This window comes from Pleurodeles waltl, chromosome 11 (assembly GCF_031143425.1).
Source record: "Pleurodeles waltl isolate 20211129_DDA chromosome 11, aPleWal1.hap1.20221129, whole genome shotgun sequence".
NCBI lineage: Eukaryota > Metazoa > Chordata > Amphibia > Caudata > Salamandridae > Pleurodeles > Pleurodeles waltl.
In genome coordinates, this window is record NC_090450.1 from 864816888 (window position 1) to 864837008 (window position 20121).

The following is a 20121-nucleotide window of genomic DNA, read 5'->3' on the forward strand; positions in this document are numbered from 1 at the left end:
TTTCACGTGGAATCAGATCAGCTTCAAGACGATGTCTGCTTCTGCATTTTAGTTAAACAACCCCAGTGGTTACGGCTAGTGTACCATTTTAAGTTATTTCAAACCGAAATATATTCATAACAAAACAAAAACGTAGTTATTATAGCAATGTTGTATTCTGTTGCACATGGTATAAACAGCTTACAAGTCTTATGGTCGCAAAAACACCCACTAAATAAAAAGTTATTAAAACAGCTAAATGAAAAAAAATGCTTATACAGGATGTTCAAATTCTAAAAACATTTTATTCATATAGCGTGCAGTTAAAAGAGCTTCCTGGCTTGCAGTAACATACATGTGAAATGTTAAAAGTAAACTGTAATATTTTATTCTGGATAAAATATAAATGGAATGATTTCTTCCCTTCGGCAATCAGGCATTTATACATTAGAAACTTTCATCTGAAATGGTCAAATAACTACATCTGTCATGTAAACAATAATTATCACTTTATTCTAACTGCATTCATTGGCCCATGTTACATTTTACAATCTGGCAAAGCAGTTTAAAAATCAGGATATTAAACATGTTTTACTTCGACTGCATTGTGAAATGATTTGTTCAGTGGTTTATAAGACAGGCTCAGTGTTAAATAAGTTGCTACACAATTTTCATCATTGTATTGTCCAAGCAGATATCATGTAATTTACACATGATGGCACACACATCTCACAAATACTGATGTGCCCATACGTGCTCTTACTGATGAGCATGTCAACACATACAAATATAGAGATGTACCCTCTGACATTCTGTAGCTCCTAATAAGGGTTGAATTTCTCAGTTAACCACAGGGTTTCACATAGGACTAGAAAATGAACTGTAATTTTAAAATGGCTGTGCCTACAATATTCACTTCTTGATTCTAGAAAGGAGATATGAAAGGTCCACGTTACTACTATACAAGTTCTTTTAAAAACAAGTCTCAATTCCCTTTCTTGGAATGTAAACAGTGCAACACATTTACAGCAGATAAAGGACTTTACTTAACTTCTTCCACATCCTGATCATCATCAATGTCTGACAGAAACGGGATCAGTGAGGATGCCAGCATTTGGAGTTTACAGGGTTAGGTCAGAGGAATCCAAGGTCAAAACAAGGCACTGACCAAGTCTCCTTAGGGTTACAGAGAAAATACAGCATTCACTAATGGTCAAAGCTTGTAGTAACCTGTGAAATATTTCAATCTGCTTTGGTGACTATGGGAGCTAACAACCTCCACCTTACAGACCACAGATGGCCGGAGTAAAGAGAGGACCAAGGATGTAGATGCCCTCTACTGCATTAAAGAGTAGTAACACAGTATCTAATTTGAAGACTGTAATGATATATACGTATATATCACTGTGACGATGGGCAGGCCTGGAAGTTCAAATATATATCTCGGTGGATGTTCCTCAAATAAAGTATTCTTAATGTGCTGTTAACATTCCTTTAAACTATATTAGAGGACAGCATCAGACATAAAAATATGGTTTCTGGTTTTCTTTTAGAATACCGGAGCCATTGCTTTAATTTGATCATCCATTAAACGTTCATGTCAGTACAAAGAGCACACAAAAAACAACATTGACTGTTTTTGCACCAAGTACATAAAATACTTAGGGCTACATTATATGTGCCTGGGTTATTTTGGCATCCAAGTATCTCTCTAAAGAATACTGATAACACCAGGTGCTGTACTTCCCCGGGTCAGTATTACTGGTTGCAGCCAAGTTGGGGAATGGGGCATAACATATGGCATCCGAATTGGTCACCTGTTTAATGTGTGCTTTGTCTCTTTACGACCACTTTTGCCCTACATATTTTGCATGATTTTGCACAAATGTGGCAATACTCAAGAGTGTTGTAATCTGCACTACTCGTAATCCAGATTTGAGAGCACATTCTTGTTTGCATTTGAATCAGAATTACCATGGTACTCGTCATAAGGCTCTAAAAAGCAGGAAAAACACAAAAGTTATTTTCAAAGGTGGTTCAGAGGAGCACTTGGCTCAAAATGACCATCTACAAGCAACCACTTATGGTTTTAAGATATTGTACAAATCTGAACAACGTCGGAAAGGGAAATTTACTACTGCTTACTCCACAGCATGCAAACTGATTCTGTGACCAATAGTGGATTTGCATCAGCCACCACAAGCCTATGGACAAATGAAACTATTGGTGAAAGTCTGCATAGCAGACACACCTTTTTCAGACTTGCTACAACTTTGGAAGGTTAGACCTTAATGGCTGGTAAAATGTCACACCAAAGAGTTTGTAGTACTAGGTAGAACTTGTCAAAAACGTTTTATAGGTTGGAAATAAAGACTTACAGGATGCTACGATGCTCTCCTTTTATAGCCTAGAGGGCTGCCTCTCGAAAGTGTATTAATTTACACTCTGGATTCCCTATATATATATATATTTTTTTGTCTACAACCAATGGGTAGCTCTTCATGAGTATGTTTAACAGCACAAAGGAAATAATGAGTCATGTTGGTAGGAAATACTCACCTGAGGAGATGGACAGCGCATCAGGATGTTACTGAATTCGAAGCAACAGAACTACAGGCATGGCAACCCTGTCAGTGTCTAAATTTTAAATGGCAGTGTATAACAGTAATGATATTGTGCTAGGCATAGATTTCTCTTTTAGAATATAGAAACAATTTTGGAAACAAGTAATACACAACACTTGATTAATAGGTGACCTAATGGAATCAAAAAGGAAAATTGTAAAATCTCTCTAACGCAACCTTAAATCCTGAAATATCACATATTGAGTGAAAAGGCCAAATTAGCTAATGTTTGCTGCACATTCATTGAAATCACATTACATGGAAAAAAGGGCTTCCATTCAAGCAACGTGTTTCACACTAGAAGTGGCCTGTTAAGTTACTGAAGGTGGGTCGCAACATCTTCCTTCTTATGAATTCGGCAGGTTACTATAAGAATTGGCACATGTCAGAATCTCACTGGGATACTACCCTTTGGTTAGCAATTATATATTATTTAAACTTTCATAAAATGTATCATAAAAAAGCATACATACATGTGCTGGTGTATTCATATCTTTAAAATAGCTTCTCAGTCACGATCACTGCGAAATGCGTACTGTGTGGGAGATCCAAAGCAATCTCTTTGCAATACCATGGTTATAATATTATGTGATTTTTGCAGAAGTGTATACTGTGCCTATATTTTCTATTTAGGGTGACAATGACCTTGTGCTTGAGATTCAAGTCTAAAAACTGTGTGCTAAGAGATCTGAACAATACTTACTATCTGCTCCATTCACATTTGTTTTTGCATTTTCTAGTGTGGGATGTGCTCGACACCAATATCATTTCTCCGAACAATTTTAGGCTTTCAATTCTCAGATCTGCTAAAGATGTCAACTCCAGCCAAGAGATTAGACATGATGCTCTGCTCACTGAATTGCGGCCTTAATGTATGCCACTGCAGTGTAATCTGCAAAACACACGACTAAAGCATAGGTACCTAGCTATCTTCAACAACCTTGAATGTAAAGCCTATGCATCCTAGCAACCACATTGGGACATCAAGGCTTTTGTGTCATCAGTACTCAAATTAGTTCACAGCGTGTCAATTGATGCTTATTTTAAACCCAAGGTGCAGGAAGAAATTCTAGGAGGCAAATGCACAAATGGTAATGTCCGACAGCAGGGCCCATAAGATAAAGCAATAAATGGTAATGTGGTCAGACTATTACGGTTTGTCAGGAGGTTAATTCTTTTATTGACATTCCTAGAAGTACTTAGCACTTCACTGTGATTTTGCTTAGCAATAAGGGAAGAGTGATGGCCATAGAGGACACATTCACCATAAATGCACGGATACTTTGGGAGTTTACCAGCACAAGGCCTGGAGTTTATAAATTGTCCATAGTTATAATTTTGATCCCACCCACTAAACAAACCTAGTCTTGTTACATATGTGCTTCCTAAGCATTCTGATGCATTATTGCATCCCATCGGAATAGCCTCATTCGCGTAATGCAGCACTTTACTGAATGTGAGGCTGAACATCCCGCTATAACCATGGTACCAGAATATAGGATAAAGCATTTATTGGCCACCCTGCCAATTTTCCTCAAAGACGTGCCCAACTCATAGACACATTCTAAGCCAAGGACAAAGGAAGGGTTGAATAGATTTCCTCTGTACATCACATGATGGTAGTGAATGTCATACATGATGTCAATCTTCCATATCCTCAATATCTTATCTATATATATAATTCTCAAGGACTATGTGAAATACGACAGTGTGTGTTATAGGTTATCCCACTATACACACATTACTTATACATAAAATGAGACTAAATATGTACAGACAACAAAATCCCTAAATTGTGTAGGACAACCTGAGTATTTCTTTCTAAAATAGGTTTCACCCAAAATAAATCAAAAAAATTAGAAAGTGTGAAGAAGTATACACCCAATTCATTCACTCCCTCACTTAATAAAAAAAGAAAAATATGTACATCTATTTTAATATGATTAAAATTATTGCTCTGATTCCCGCCTAATAAAATATTTAAAGACATTCTATTGAAGCAACCGCATGTTACCGCGCATAAACAAACGCTCTTTTAAAATGAAAAATGCACATTTTGTTCATTTGAAATCATTCGTGTCTGCTGATCCCAATGATCAGTGTGTTCAATACCAGCCAAAATATATTCTATAAAAAGTGTGTCTTGTTTTATCATGGCAGTGAATATTTTGTTCATTCACTCTCAAACGGGTGGTTGGAGGGGGAACTCTACATAGTGAAACACAGTTCTGTATATGGAAAAGTGTGATAATTTCATTTTTAAATACATGTTCATCATAAACAAATCCAAGATCAGATTTAAACTTGACATTCCCTCCGACTGACACATTTTCAAATAGCTGGAAAGCTCTGAATTCTGTGAACATGCACAGAATGTCTTCTTTACTTGTCAATTGGGAAAACACAAGCCAAAGTCTTTCCACCAAGTAAAAAACACATACACACAAGTGAGGACATCCGGGGTGACACACACAGCCTTAGTCCCGACTTCAAGTATGAGTTTTATAGTTTTAAAGTGACGATTCTCCTATATCGGATAAAATACAACTTTGTATTTGAATATGAATAATAAGCAGCTTTTCCACAAAAATGGGAAGGCACCATGCACATAGCAATCGAGGGAGACAGCAGCAGCAGGACATTGATTCAGGTGAGTTAAGGCTTGTGTTAAAGGTTTCTCTCTCTCTCTCTCTCGCTGTCCAATTACGATTCTGAAATGGAAGAAGGACAAAACACAATTCAGCCTAGCTGTAAACCTAAGGCTCATTTGAGCACAAAATCATACATTTAGACAAAGCAATACATTTGCTTCTGATCAGGCATCACATTTAGTAACAAACAAACAAGCATTAAAAAGGAAGATCTCATTTTATAACCTATACAATCATTAAATAAATTAATAAAAACAGATTAATAAATATATACATATAATATCAAACTACTCATCTAAAATCCCGCCTGGTCAATCTTCATGAGTCCTTATTTAAAAAGCAGTTACGTATATGCCATGCTGCCACTAAAAACGTACTCACTGCAAGAATTAACTCATTTGAACTTTGGCTTTTTAAAACCCTTATTGCTATACTACAATTTTTCAGCCCCATTTCTCGACAGATTTTACTAATCCATTGGGACCGCAGAGTAAAATAGGCAGGGCAGAAGAGCATAAAATGTTCAACTGTTTCCGGGGCACCACCACATACCGGGCATATGTCAGAAATAGCAGTTGACCTCCAACTGCTAGTTAAGGACAACAGCGGTAAGGTCCCAAAACGTAATCTAGCATATAAACCTTTGCCCAGAAAGTTGGGTATAGTATCTACATAAGGTTCATACTGTGGGTACCACTTAAAATCGATGAAAAGGTTAGTTAATCGACCATGAGATTTGCGACAAATATAATCATTCCTTACATGGGACCAATAAACTGATTTCAGAACAGTTTTATGGGATTTCACTAAATTATGAGGATTCTCCCAATAATCTCCCAACCCCAAAGTATGAAACTAAATAGACACATGTCTGATCCAAGGAATATTAGCAGCATTTGGTCTCTTTAATAAGTCGAGCAATGAGACCTTATATATATCAAGTTCAGGGACAGTCCAGATCCTTATCCAATATAATAAAGGTCTTAAACCAGTTAAATCAGCTACTCGATTTAACCTCAGGTCGAGAAACATTGGAATCAGTGGTGTACTGCGAGGGCACACAATCAAAGCCCTCGCAAAATTGTTTTCGCCCACAGTTAACTTATTACTATTGGATGATCCCCATACCTCAGCACCATAGACAGCAGCTCCCTGCGCCTTAGCCATGTAAATCTTGATAGCTGGAGATACAGCTTTTGTTATAAAACTTTTATAAAAGCGCAGGATAGATGCTGCTCTGTGCTGTAACTGCCCCGCACTTTTACTAATCTGGTCCTCCCAATGTAATTTACTTGTTAACCTCACGTCTAAATAATCTATTGAGCTAACCTCCCTCTTTGGGACTCCATCCAATTTAATAATGCATCTCTTACAAGGTCCCGAACTAAACACCATCAATTTGGTTTTACTGATATTCACCTCTAACCCATAATCCCTGCAAAATAAATTAAATCTATCAACAAGAGTTTGTAGACCCATTGGTGTCTGAGATAAGAAGAGAATCGTCAGCAAAAAGATGAATGGGAATTTTCTGTGCATTCAAAGAAGGGGCATCGTTCTGACAGGAAATCAGGGCATGCACCACCTCATTGATAAATAAGGTAAATAATAACAGAGCCATCTCACAGCCTTGACGAACTCCCTTTTGGATAGGGATTTTTTCAGTCAGCTCACCTTGGTTAACTCATCACACTTGCGCATATGTATTTTCGTGCAATTGCTTTAACAATTGAATTATGTTGGCTAGGGTTCCCAGCCTATGCAACACTTCCCACAGCTTTTCTCTTAGGACCAAATCAAAGGCAGACCGTAGGTCTGGCATCATATTTACATATTGTTCTTTCAATGCAATAACGGCTGGTGACCTTTAAAAGTGTTGGAGTCTAATTATTGGCTTGAAGACCACTGAGCAAGCCTGACTTCTACTCGCGGGGAGTGGGAGATTTGCTCAGACTCCCCTGCACTCACAGCCTTAATCTCTCACTCATTCACACTTGCACTCATGTTTACCTACTGGCTCAGTCAGTCTCACTCATTTTCACTCTGACGCACTCAGCCTCACTTCTTCTTACTCTGACCCACTCAGTATTACTCATTTCCATGACCCAATCTCTCACCTTCTCACTTACTCTCACTCAGCTTCATTCACTGTTATTCAATCAATCTCATGGACGAGTCACTCATTCTGACTCAATTTTGTGACTCACTCATTCTGACTCAGTCCCCCTCTGACTTATTTGTTCTCCCTAATGCACTCAGTCTCACTCATTCTGATTCATTCAATCTCTTTCTGACTCACTCATACTCTGACTCACTTATCTCACTCATTCTGACTCAGTCTAACTCACTTGGTCTCCCTCATTCAGTCAGTCTCAGTCATTCTCACTCAGTCATTCACCCAGTGATTCACTCAGTCACACTTATTCTGATTCACTCAATATCACTGTGGCTCACTCTCAGTCAATCTCACTCTGACTCGCCCAGTCTCTTCTCTCAGTAGGGGTCAATCAGTTTCACTCATTCTCACTGACTCAACAGAGCCTGATTTAGAGTATGCTGAAGAGGTTACTCCGTTGCAAAGGTGACAGATATCCCGTCCGCTGTAATATAAATGCCATTATATCCTATGGGATTTATATTTCGACAGACAGGATATCCGTCAACAATATGACGGAGTAACCTCTCTGTCAAACTCTAAATCAGGCCCTTAGTCTCAGACTGTCTCACATACAGTAACACTCACTGTCATTCTCCCTCACTCATTCATTCATTCTCACTTGCATTCAATCTTATCACTGATAACCACCCACTCCTTCCCTGATCCTATCCCACTTTCTCGCGCACACACACGCGCGCACACACACACACACACACACACACACACACACACACACACACACACTCACACATACACTCTCACACATACACACACAGCATTTAAAAGCTTTTCTACTTACCTTGGTTCCTGTACAGGTCCTGTTAGGACCACTGCTCCTGTCTGCTTCCAGGGCTGGAGCATGATGAAACTGAAATCTCGACCCTGTGGAGTCACAGATTTGGGGCTTGAGTTTCTGTCTGCGCTTTCACCTCACCCTTTCTGAACTGAAACAATGTAGCAAAGAGTGGGGTGACTGACTGATTGGGGTGTAGCCACGGGCACTTCAGAGCTTAGGCATGCAGCACCAATGGCTAACTTTAACTGTGGCGCTTTAGATGTCACAGATGGAGGAGGCACTGAGGCTTACCAGGGACTTGGGGCCAAGCCTGGGGTTCTCATCAGACATGGACAATTTCTCTGATGGCTGGTGCAGGCACCTTCATTAGCCATCAGACAATCTTACCACAAGCTGTCTTAGGCAGTTGATGGATAGCATTTCTTATCATAACAAAAGTGACTAATAGATTCTATTCTATTAGTTTAGCTTATAATCTATTAACCGGCCAGAAAAAAGGAGGATGTAGCCCTGAAGCCCTAAAGGTATAGCCACAACTGTAATGTGCATCAAAGAATGGTTTTACTGAAGGGCAGTTCTTGCCACTAGAAAAAAAAAATTGCCAAAATCAAAAAGCCTCACTTATATAAAAGGTTGGAATAGTGTGAAAGGAGATGGAATAAATCCTTTTGTGTTGATTATTTTTATGAACAGGTCCATATACTTCTTAAAGTAGGGGTTGTAAGGTAAAGTGTGGGAATATTTTCAACACATGCTAGAGACCAGATATTTATATCAGAAGTTGTATAAGTAGGATAAGAAAAACTCTGAAATGCACCTTAGGGCCAGCAAGGACTTTGCCACACAGGCAGAGAAGGCTTGTTGGAAGCTGCTAGTCGACTAATGAAGCAAATTATAGTTGTGCATGTCAGGGAATATTACTGAATGTTTTATAATACAGAGTGTAACAGGTTATGTTTTTGATATTTATGCGTGCATTGCTGTGTATATCCTGCACGCACCAACACAGCAAGTACAGCTCTTTTTAAGTCCAGCTACAGACAGTTTTCATGCCGGTCACAGCTTTTTGTCATTTTTCAAAAATACAAAGTTGTTGAGAGATTTAATTCTTTCTCTTCATCGTGCTATTTGCAATCAGGTGTATTATTCCACCTCTTCTATGGCAGGGCACGAATTCCATTTTAATTTCCAAAAATGCATTTGTTCAAGAGCAGCAGCTGGTATGGGCTACATGATGACTGGAGAAACTATCTTGAAAATATTCCTTCCCATACTAAAAGCAACATGTCCTGTACGATATATAAATGCTTATTTGAGGTAAAATGCAAGTATGTGAATGCACCACAATAGGTGTTATGTTTGAGTAAAATATTTTTTATAACGAAAAAGATTATAAAAAACATAGAAAGCAAACTATTTTTGAAAATTGCGGTTGTGCATTTATATTCTTGTTTAAAGATAGTTACACATTTACACAGTTTCTCTTTTTTTTGCTTACTGGGAAGCGTTGACTTTCTAAATGGTTTCTCGACCAATGGCTTGCTTGTGCAAGCATGGCCCTGTGTGACAATTGCCTCATGCAACAACGGATTTGGTCATCTAGGAATGGCAAATAGCATTTGAACAATTCTCTAGCACTGTGAAAATGCATTTGATTATATTTATCTGTAAAATACAAATAATTTCATTATATATATTTTGGAAATGGGTTTACTATGACCCCAATGTTTTTTAAGGTGGGCCCACTAGGCACAAGCAGACCCATGTGCAGTCCCTTGCACCTGCTTCCCCTCTTAACCAAACTGAATAGTGAAGAACTAACACCAATCAGAACCTCAAAACAAACCTATATAGCATTCCAATCAGCATAGAGCCTCTAAATTGTACGTCTAACACTGGCAGTGAGAGATGACTCTTTATCCTGACCTAGAAAGACCATCTCTGCTTTAATAGCGTTATAACATCCATTGATATTTTGGTCAACCATATCCCATTTATAGAAACAAGGATACTGCTAAGCAACCGTCAGACTCACATACCTGGAATAATTATTTCCATACATAAGGCAGTAGTATGTTGTGGGACTGTGTCCCTACAATGCAATGAAGTGATCTGATTTAATTCACCTAGGGATACAATGTTGCTTTCTTAAGTAGTGTACTGTATGAGCCTATACTATTGTGTACTGTTGTGCACTATGAGGACAAAGAGCTAAAACTCTCTGTAGTGCAAACTAACACCTGTGTCACCCATGATGTTTGCAAGTAAGAATTAAAAATCAATGCGAACCTCAGAACAACTAATACTTGCACCCTTATGCATGAAGATTTGCGGAGCCTTCTTTGTTGTACGTGCATTACTTTGGCAGCAGGTTCTTAACTTCACCCCCCGGTCAGACTTTAAAAATTACCTAAATGTTCATGGCCCTGAAATAAAACCTTAAATGATAAATCTTCCAGTATTATGCAGGATAGATTAATCAGTCCACTTGATCCAATGCACGTCAAGAAGGAAGGAGGACTTAACATATAACATCAAACACAACTTTTATTAAGCTACCAGTGTTGACATTTTCTCAAAATGTCGTATGAAATATCTTCCCTTGACATTTCCATGTCACAAAGCAACCTCTTGGCACGTAAAACCACTACTTGGACAGCAGCTCTTCCGAACAAACGCCTCCCTTGTAAACATTTGAGAACCATTTAGGGTTATGATCTTCTTTTAAGTATTAGGATGAGAGAACAATATTGCTTCTACCTTTTTAGATTTCTGATATCAACTTATTGATGTCAATAGTATTACGTGGACTTTCTGGAAAACTGCCTTCATGCAAACAGCGTAGCTGAAGAAAGTGAAAAGATAATGAAAGCTAGTGACCCAAATGATAGTGAAATTAAATAAAATATTGATCTATAAAAATGCCTTTGCAGGTGTTTCATTTCAAGAGTACATAAGCATTAGCAAAGCCAATTGTTATGACACTCCGACTCACGCACTGATGAAAAGCAATAAGAAATGCCATCTGTACACAATGCATAGATGATATGAAGAATAAATGTGTGATGGAGGTGTATTTTTTAGATACAAAATAGACCCTGTGTAGAATACACCCAAACAGTCAAAAGAAATTAGGTGACCCTAAAAAACTCCAGTCAGCTGATTGGAGATGTGTTTAACAATATATCATGTCAATGCCTTAAGGTTCCTGAGCCAAAGAAGCCAGTGGGTGAAGGAAGCTGAACCAAAGACCCTTACAGTGCATATAGAATACAGTATGTTACCCATGCGCCATTCCATGTCAAATCTAAAAATTAACACGTTTACACTTGCATACGACAAATTAAGTTTACCTTCTAGGAACTGTTTTCATACTGGCTCAATCGTTTCCTTGATTTGAGCTCCTGTAGCCACTGAGGGGACATCTCTATTGGCCTAAAATGAGAAAAATAAAGTGCTTGAGTACGAGCACTGGCTCCAAAAAGAAGATCTGAAAACACTATTGTACAACACACACTATTCAGATGTTATAGAAAAATACCTTTCTTACTGATGACAAATAATTTAGGCCTTTCCTGGAATTTACCTTCAAATAAGATACCTTAGGAGAAATAAGTTACTTAACTGTAACTGTAGTTCTCCAGTATTGGAAGCTTTCATAGATTCACATGCTTGAATACTTCCCCGTCGTCGAGAAGGGAGTCCCTGATGGAATATAAACTCAGGCCTGAAGATGTATGCATACACTACATGGACTAGGCCTCAATATAATAACCCATCATAGTTGTTTTGTAAAATAGACCCAGACTCAAACTTGATCCAATCAGATTGCCTCACCCCTTTAGAAACTCCTGTGAGGAGCTGCCTTCCCTCAGATTTCCCGAGCATAACGGCTGTAATAATAAAGAACAATGAGAAAGAGAGAAGGTGAGCTTCCCCGGGGAGGTGGGCGGGCCGCATGTGAATTTATGAAAGCTTCCAATACTGGAGAACTACAGTTACAGGTAAGTAACTTATTTCTTACTCCAGTATTGGAACTTTCATAGATTCACATGCATAAGAGTAGCAAGCAGTAACTAGCACATTTTCTGTATCAACAAATACTGCCTATCCCAATCATCAGAGAACATTGTCATTAGACAGTTACATGCAAAGGAATAAAAATTAAACCTTTAAAACATACATGAATATGCAAGAAAGGTACGTTAATAATTAACAGAAAATGCAATATTATATCAGAAGCGGATGGTGGGAAAACAGCTCACCTTATCTGAACAAATGTCTAATAACTACTTGACCCACCGCAGCATCATTGAGCGTCTCAGCATCCAGGCAGTAATGCTTTGTGAAACCGTGCGCTGTCCTCCAGATGGCTGCTCAACAGATGTCTGGAAGGGATACCCCAGAGAAGAGTGCACAAGAAGTGGACACTGCTTGGGTAGAATGTGCATGAACCTTAGTGTCCAGGGGTCGACCAGCCGTCTTGTGGCAAAAGGCTATGGCACTTGTAATCCATCTAGAGATGGTTTGTTTAGAAACAGGAAGCCCTCTTCTGGGCGCACTAAATGCTACAAACAGTTGATTGGACTTTCTGATCGAGGATGTTCGCTGCTAATAAAATTTAAGGCATTGTTTGACGTCCAAGGAATGCAGCGATCTTTGTGCCCCAGTTTGAGGCTGTAGAAAGAAAGTCTTTAGCACTACTTGCTCGTTGATGTGGAAGTCAGATGGCACTTTGGGAATACATTTTGGGTTTGTCCGTAGGATGAATATATCATCTGTAAACTTCATGAAAGGCTCCAGGATGGTAAAGGCTTGGATCTCACTTAGTCTACGAGCAGATGTTAACTCTAAGAGGAGCGCTACCTTCCAGGTAAGATACTTATGGCCTGATTACAACTTTGGCGGAGGGGGTTAATCCGTCCCAAATGTGACAGATATCCCGCCTGCTGTATTACGAGTTCCATAGGATATAATGGACTCATAATACGGCGGAGGGATATCCGTCACATTTGGGACGGTTTAACCCCCTCCGCCAAAGTTGTAATCAGGCCCGTAATGTCTGACTTATGAATAGGCTCGAATGGCTCCTTCATCAAATGACTGTATTGAGCTGCCAAGACGGAGGACACGCAGGAGCGTCCTCTGTCGCCTTATGTTTGTTGTTCAGCTTTGGTAACACCGCTGGCACTGTCCCTGGGTTCTTCATTATCTTAAGCCCTTGATTCCAGACATGGTCAATAATCAGTACAGCCCTGACCGATTTTCTGTGCGGCTCCTTGAAATGATATAGAAAGCAGTCCTGTTGCGTAGATGGCATCTGCAACTCAAACCTCGCCGCAGCTTTTTCTAAGAGGTTATGAAAAGAGCCAAAATCCTCAGGAGGAGACTCAACTGCAAATGGCTCCGGTGAAGGGGGTGCTGTTAGTACATACTCATCCCATTCGTCCTGGTCTGAGAGAACCTCCGCTTCCTCTGCTGCCTCATCCGAAGAGGCCTGGACCTGGGGACTCTGTGGAGCCTGGAGAGGAATTTGTGGTGTCGCAGGACAAACTGGCAGAGGTGCCGGAGCAGCTGGTGCAGACACTGTTGGCGTGGGGTCCTTCCCCGGCTGAGGGTAGAAGCGCTCTCTGTAATCTGCCAGCATAGCCTGGAGATCGGACACAAGACCGGAAGGCAAAGATACTGTTCCCTGTTTTTGTGGTACTGGGTCATAATACTGCTGACCATAATATGAACCTTCATCCGAGTACTCCTAGCATTTGACGTGCAACTGCGAAGGACTCCTAGCCACTCCAAACAGTGCATCCTGATCGGAGTCATCATCATCATCGCCATCCAAAAACCTAGATGGCAAGAGCCTTGACACCTTGCTTGGTGAAGTGATAGAAGGTGTCAAATGCGCCATTGATAGCCTTTTGAGAGGAGTATGCTGCGCAGATTGACTCAAAGGGAATGTAGATGTTCTTTGCCTCTTTGTTGGAAACATTTTTGCGGTTGAAGACAAGAAATCGGCTGTTATTGACGGGGGCCTCAACGATATCGTCGTCGCTGTAAACATTGTAGCCGGCGACGGTTGAACCACTGACGAGAGCGTCGTTGACGGAGGCGTCGTCGGGATCATCGTCGAAGGAGGTGTCGAGGGCATAGTCGACGGGGGCGCCGATGGGAGTGTGGTAAGATCAATCGTCGCCGGGAGTGTCGTCGGCGAGAACAGTGTTGACGAGATGGGGCGCCCATCAACGAGGATGATAACGTCGTCGACGAAGATCCTGCAGCCGCTGCCGTCGTCATGGAGATAGTTACTACCACCGGCGTCACTGATGAGACAGTCGTCGACGAGGGTACCAACCACGATGGCGCCATCGCCAGTGCTGAAGTAGGCTTCTTAAACTTGTGAAGCACTTTAGGAGGAGGAGCCGGTTCAGAAGCAGTTTTCTTTGCTTTCTTAAGGGATTCTGTGCCAGATTTCTTTTTCTGCGGAGAACCATGACTCCTAGCAGAGGCCTATGTTGTCTTTTGTGCCATTTTTCTAGGTGGCTCTTGAACCTTAGACCTTTCCTGTTTTCTCTTCACAGGTGTTTTAGGGGCAGAAATAGAAGAAGAGGCACTGTCCTCATCAGAGGCAGAGTGCCCAGTCTTACCTCTTTTGAAGCCATAACAGAAGGCGACCCTCCCTGTTCTTCAGGGTCTTTGTAGAAAATGTTCTGCAGATTTTGCAGTCCTTAGTCTTGTGGCTGGGGTACAGGCAATAAATACACTCCTCATGTGGATCCTCCACATATAAACTTTTCTTCAAACATGAGGCACAGGATCTGAAAAGGCCTTTCTTTGGTGTCTCTGACATGGCAGCCAGTTTGAATCACCAGAGTAGAAAAGAAGTGTCCAAAAGCTGTAGAAACAGATGTTCTGAGAGAAAATCTTGAGCAGAACTCAAAGGAGACTCCTCAGCACAACATGCAGTGGAAAATCTGAGGGAAGGCAGCTCCTCACAGGAGGTTCTAAAGATGTGAGGCAATCTGATTGGTTCAAGTTTGAATTTGGGTCTATTTTACAAAACAACTATGATGGGTTAATATATTGAGGCTTAGTCCATGTATTGTATGCATAAATCTTCAGGCCTGATTTTATATTCCATCAGGGACTCCCATCTGGACGACGGGGAAGTATTCAAGCATGTGAATCTATGAAAGTTCCAGTACTGGAGTAAATATCTGTGCTCGCTTAATGCTCCAGCAGTTCAATGAGATTTAACACCTTTATAATCTAGTAGTTTATAATAATGCCTCCATTCAATGTAGTGGATTACTGGTGTAACCCATTTTATTGAATTCATTTCATGTGTCCTTCTAAAATGGATGTACAAATGATAGATTTAACATGAAAGCAATACTTCTACATTTAAAGAAAGACATACTAAAAATTAATCAAAGTAACCAAATATATCTTTGTTACAATCCAATACTGTTCCAATACATTCATGAAACATATTATCACTCCCAATAACTATTTGATTATAAACTATACATGTGGCTAGTGGGTTCTTTAGACCAAAAGCTATTGCCCTAAAATGGAACAGGCTTTTTGTTGTGGAGAACTGTTTTCTCATTTGCACTGTGGGTTAAAGTCCTCCATTAATCCTGGTAGTCAAGTCAAACATACTTACAAAATAAGCAGCATCTAACTTCTCAGAGAGTTTGCAAGGGACTGGGTAAGCATTATTTTCTGGTGAGTACATCAACCTCTTCTTCGGCATAAGCATTGCAGATGTAGCGCTGGGGAGTTGCAGGACCAGCAGGGTCATCCCCAGACTACTGCGTCCAGTATCTTAGATACTTTTTTTCATACATTTACAGACCATCTTGTATGTCTTGGGTTTGCCTGAAAAATGTCAATGTTGGGGACATACTGAAGGCTATAAGCAGGAGCAAATGAAAATAACTCCGAGATCTGCCATATTTAGGAATTACACACCCTGTTGTTTGGTTAACACGTTGGGAGACAACTGAATTGCCTACACTAAGCAATCTTTTTTAGTGACACACAGCATATAATGGAGAGGTTCACTGCTCTCTTCAACCTTATTAAAGGTACCGCCTAGGAGTGCTTCAAACTCAATCCACTGGCTGGACCTGTTGTTGGGGGGGTTTGAGGGGGAGAGTTTAGAAATGGAACCAATATTCATTTATTAACATCAATAATGTTGTGAATAAGTGTTCTTTGAAGATAGTTTTCCAGTTGCATAAAGTGAGCCTGCTGACCTGGCGAATACCCTTGGCTTGGCTTTAAGAATTAGTCATGTAATTTTAATATAAAGTGCAAGAACATTATCAAATACAAAAAGGAGGTGGCAGTGATATAGCATATACTGCACTTTCCGTAAGTTAGAAATGTTTAAGCTAATTTGAACAGTCTGCTCAACAGGTGGAAACACTATGCTACCAAACTAGTGTCAAAAAGTGTGAGAGAAATTCCCACAGCTACATGAACATATACAAGACCCAGAGAAGAAGCCAGGATTCTCAAAACAAATGTAAGACCCTGTAGTAAGTCCAGTTAATATACAAGACCGTCACAGTTCATTAACAAAGTGGAAGCGTTTACTCCACAAAGAGCAGGCGCCAAGTGTTTTGTCTTTGACGACTTTTTCAAGGCTACAAGAGGTCATTCTGGTGGCAAAAGTCAACGAGGACAAAGCAGTATAAAAAAGGCAAAGTAAGAAGAGAGTCTGAAGCCAATGAAATTGCCCATTTGAATGCTGATCAAGTAAGCACAGAGTCTGGCAGGTAAGGAAAAAATGGGTATTGCTAATTGCCAAGATTTAACATTATGGAAGTCATGTAAAAGCACCGGTAATCAGGATCTGTCTTCAACATCTAGTAGAACGTCTGTAAACATTCCTATACCGTTGCTGAATCTGGTAAGTCAAAGTAAGTGACTCCAAAATGTTACCTTTAAATTGAAATTACTGTTTAGTGAAAACCTCTTCCAGTATTTTGTAGTTTTTCTGTGTGGCTTCAACCAGATTAAGACTTCAAATTTCTTCCTCTAGTTTAGAAATCTCTAGTAGAGTGGACTCCCTTTTCCTTTCAGCATGCCTCATAAGGATGGACATCAGGCCATACAGTGTTTGTGTAAGCAACTGTTCCCATTCTAGTAACAGATCCTTCCCAAGGTCATCAAAGGTTGGAAGATAATGATTCTTAACCATCTGGGTATTTGTTTTATCTCAATATATTTTTTTGAGTATGGTGGAATCCCACCATCGTGAGAGTTCCTGTTTAAGTCTTTCCAATTTAACAAACTTTTGTTTCAAACCTTCACTTTTATTTACTGAATCTGTCTTGGTGTGGGTAACATTCTGTTCCCTGAAAAGATCTTCTAAACGTTTCTCTCTATCACTGAACATAGTCATAATCAAAAGTGTTTAAACAAGGGAGTGCAGGTAAACCACAACATTCAACACTAAAACAAAATAAGGAGGTAGCAGTGGTATAGCATATGCCGCACTTCCCATAAGGGAGAAATGTTTAAGCTGATGTGAACAGTCTGCTCAACAGGTGGAGACACTATGCTACCAAACTAGCATCAAAATGTGTGAAAAATAATCCCAAAGCTAAGCCTTCAGGAGGCTGCTTCTTGGCCAAAGCGGAGCTAATTTTTATGCAGAGCAAAACCAATCTAGGGTTGATGCGGTTCTGTACCAACCGACCTTTCTTCACACCAACATTCCCCTTGAAGAGTTAGTCGCTCACCTGGAACTCTCATCTGCAGTCAAGTTAGAACATTTTGGGTCCAGACGGTGGAGTCACTCCTCTTCTTTAGAGGGATGTAGCGGAGTGCAAAGGGTAGGCAGAGTGATTGATTGGCCAACATGAAACAGGGTAACAACTTTCAAGAATAAGGAGACCCTTGTGCAAAGCACCAGCCTGTCAGGATAGACAGAGAGATAAGGCAACTTAGATAATGCCTGCAGCTCACCAACTCTGTGGGCAAATGTAATTGCCACAAGGAAGTCCGTTTTCACTGTTAGAAGCCTGTGACGTCAAGTATGAGGCTAGAAAGGAACACACATTAAGAATGTCAAAACCATACTCAGATCCGAATAAGGCATGATAAAGCACGAGGGAGGGTATAGATTAACAAGAACATTCAAAAACGTATGTACAATAGGGGATTTGACCAAGGATTTGGTCAGGCAGCCGTAAGAAGGTGGAAAGAGCAGAGAGATAGACATTAAGGTTGCCTAAAGCAGAACCTTGCTGAGCAAAAGAAAGAATAAAGAGTATGACTTCTGAAATGGGAGCAGAAGGGGGATCAACATGCTTCTATGTACACCACACCACATATTACCTCCAATAGCAGGCTTAAACCCATCTTGGTGAAGGGCTACCTGCCCGCCAAGATAACATTACAGACTTTAGGAGGAAGGTCGAAAGTGGCCAACTACTGTCATTCAATCTCCACCCAAGATGGGTGAAAGTGGACAGGTATGGGTGAAAAACCCTCCCCTGCTGCTGCAACAGACAAACCTCCCTAAGGGGCAGCCTGATCAGCAGCTCGATACCCATGCTCAGTTGGCCGTTACATCAGACTCTCTGTGCCTATTGCGGGGCCCACAAGAACAACTTGGGTCCAGTTGTTCCTGATCTTAAGAACTCTGTACAGGAGTGGTATGGACGGTAAGGCATACAGGAGCCTTCAGCTCCACTCCAGATGAAAATCTTCTCTGAGCTGGAGCCGCCTTGGAAACTCCAGCACGCTAAACTGCTGACACTGTGCTTTTTCAGCGGAGGTGAATAGATCTGACCAAGGTTCTCCCTGCTGCTAAAAGAGCCCTTGCGCCACCTCCTGGTGGAGATGGCATTTGTGATCCGCTAGGTATCGACGGCTGAGTTTGTCCGCCCGGTGTTCAGACAGCCTGCCAGGTGTAGAACCACCAGGGATATGCCCTGCTTCCCCAGCCAGGTCAAGAGGCATAGGGCTTCTTGACAAAGAGTTCACAACCCCACATGGCAGTGGTGTTGTCCGTGAACACCTGCACTTGTCTTGCCTTGATGGAGAGTAGAAATGCCAGTCCGATTGCATGGAGATCCAGCATGTTGATGTGGAGTCCGGATTCCGCCGGAGACTAGAGTCCTCTGATCTCCAACTATCTGAGATGGCAACTCCATCCCAGGAGTGACATGCCTGTCACTACTGTCAGATCTGGTTGAAGAAGGTAGAGGGGTCTGCCTCTGACCCAATTATGATTCGTTATCCACAACTGCAGATCTTTCGCAGTTCCTCCCGAGATCTGGACAATATTGGAGAGATTCCCCTGATGCTGTACTCACTGGAACCTCCGGTCCCACTGCAGAACCCGCATAAGCCAGGGGGCATGTTCACTAGCAGGATATAGGTGGCCGTGAGGCACAGCAGACTCAGAGTCAGTCTCACAGCAACTCAGGATAGAGGCTGAAACATCAGTATCATAGCCTGAATATCCTGGACTGGACCATTTGGGAGGATATGCCCGAAACTTCACTGTGTCCAGAACAGCTCAGATGAAAGGGAGCATCTAAGAGAGTCAGGTGTGACTTTGGCACGTTGATAGTGAACCCTAGTGAATGCAGAAGCTCCACCATAGTCTAAAGGTGGCAGACACCAGCCTGGGCGAATTTGCCTTCAACAACCATTCGTCGAGATAGGGGTAGACTTGCACCACTGATCGCCGCAGATGAGCTGCAACCACCGCCATTTCCTTGGTTAACACCCGAGGGTCGCTGGTAAGGCCATAGGGGAACATGGTGAACTGACAGTACTTGTGACCTGCCATAAGCCACAGATAGCGCAGGTAAGCAGGCAGGATGGGAATGTGGAAACAGCCATCCTGCAAGTCCTAAGCTACCTTCCAGTCTCCTGGATCCAGGG

At 41.0% G+C, this 20121-nt stretch overlaps 1 protein-coding gene across 8 annotated transcripts in view; it reads right to left on the minus strand.

Moving 5' to 3' along the window:
- Positions 1-264: 264 nt before the first annotated feature.
- Positions 265-20121, minus strand: part of KIAA1671 (KIAA1671 ortholog) — a 650892-nt gene continuing 631035 nt past the window's right edge. For all 8 annotated transcript variants that reach the window (XM_069214707.1, XM_069214708.1, XM_069214709.1 and 5 more), the window contains 2 exons: positions 11562-11643; positions 265-5314 (listed from right to left, as the gene is read on the minus strand). In XM_069214707.1, the coding sequence (XP_069070808.1) occupies positions 11565-11643 (79 nt within the window). In that variant the 3' untranslated portion in view covers positions 265-5314; positions 11562-11564. The remainder of the gene's footprint in view (positions 5315-11561; positions 11644-20121) is intronic.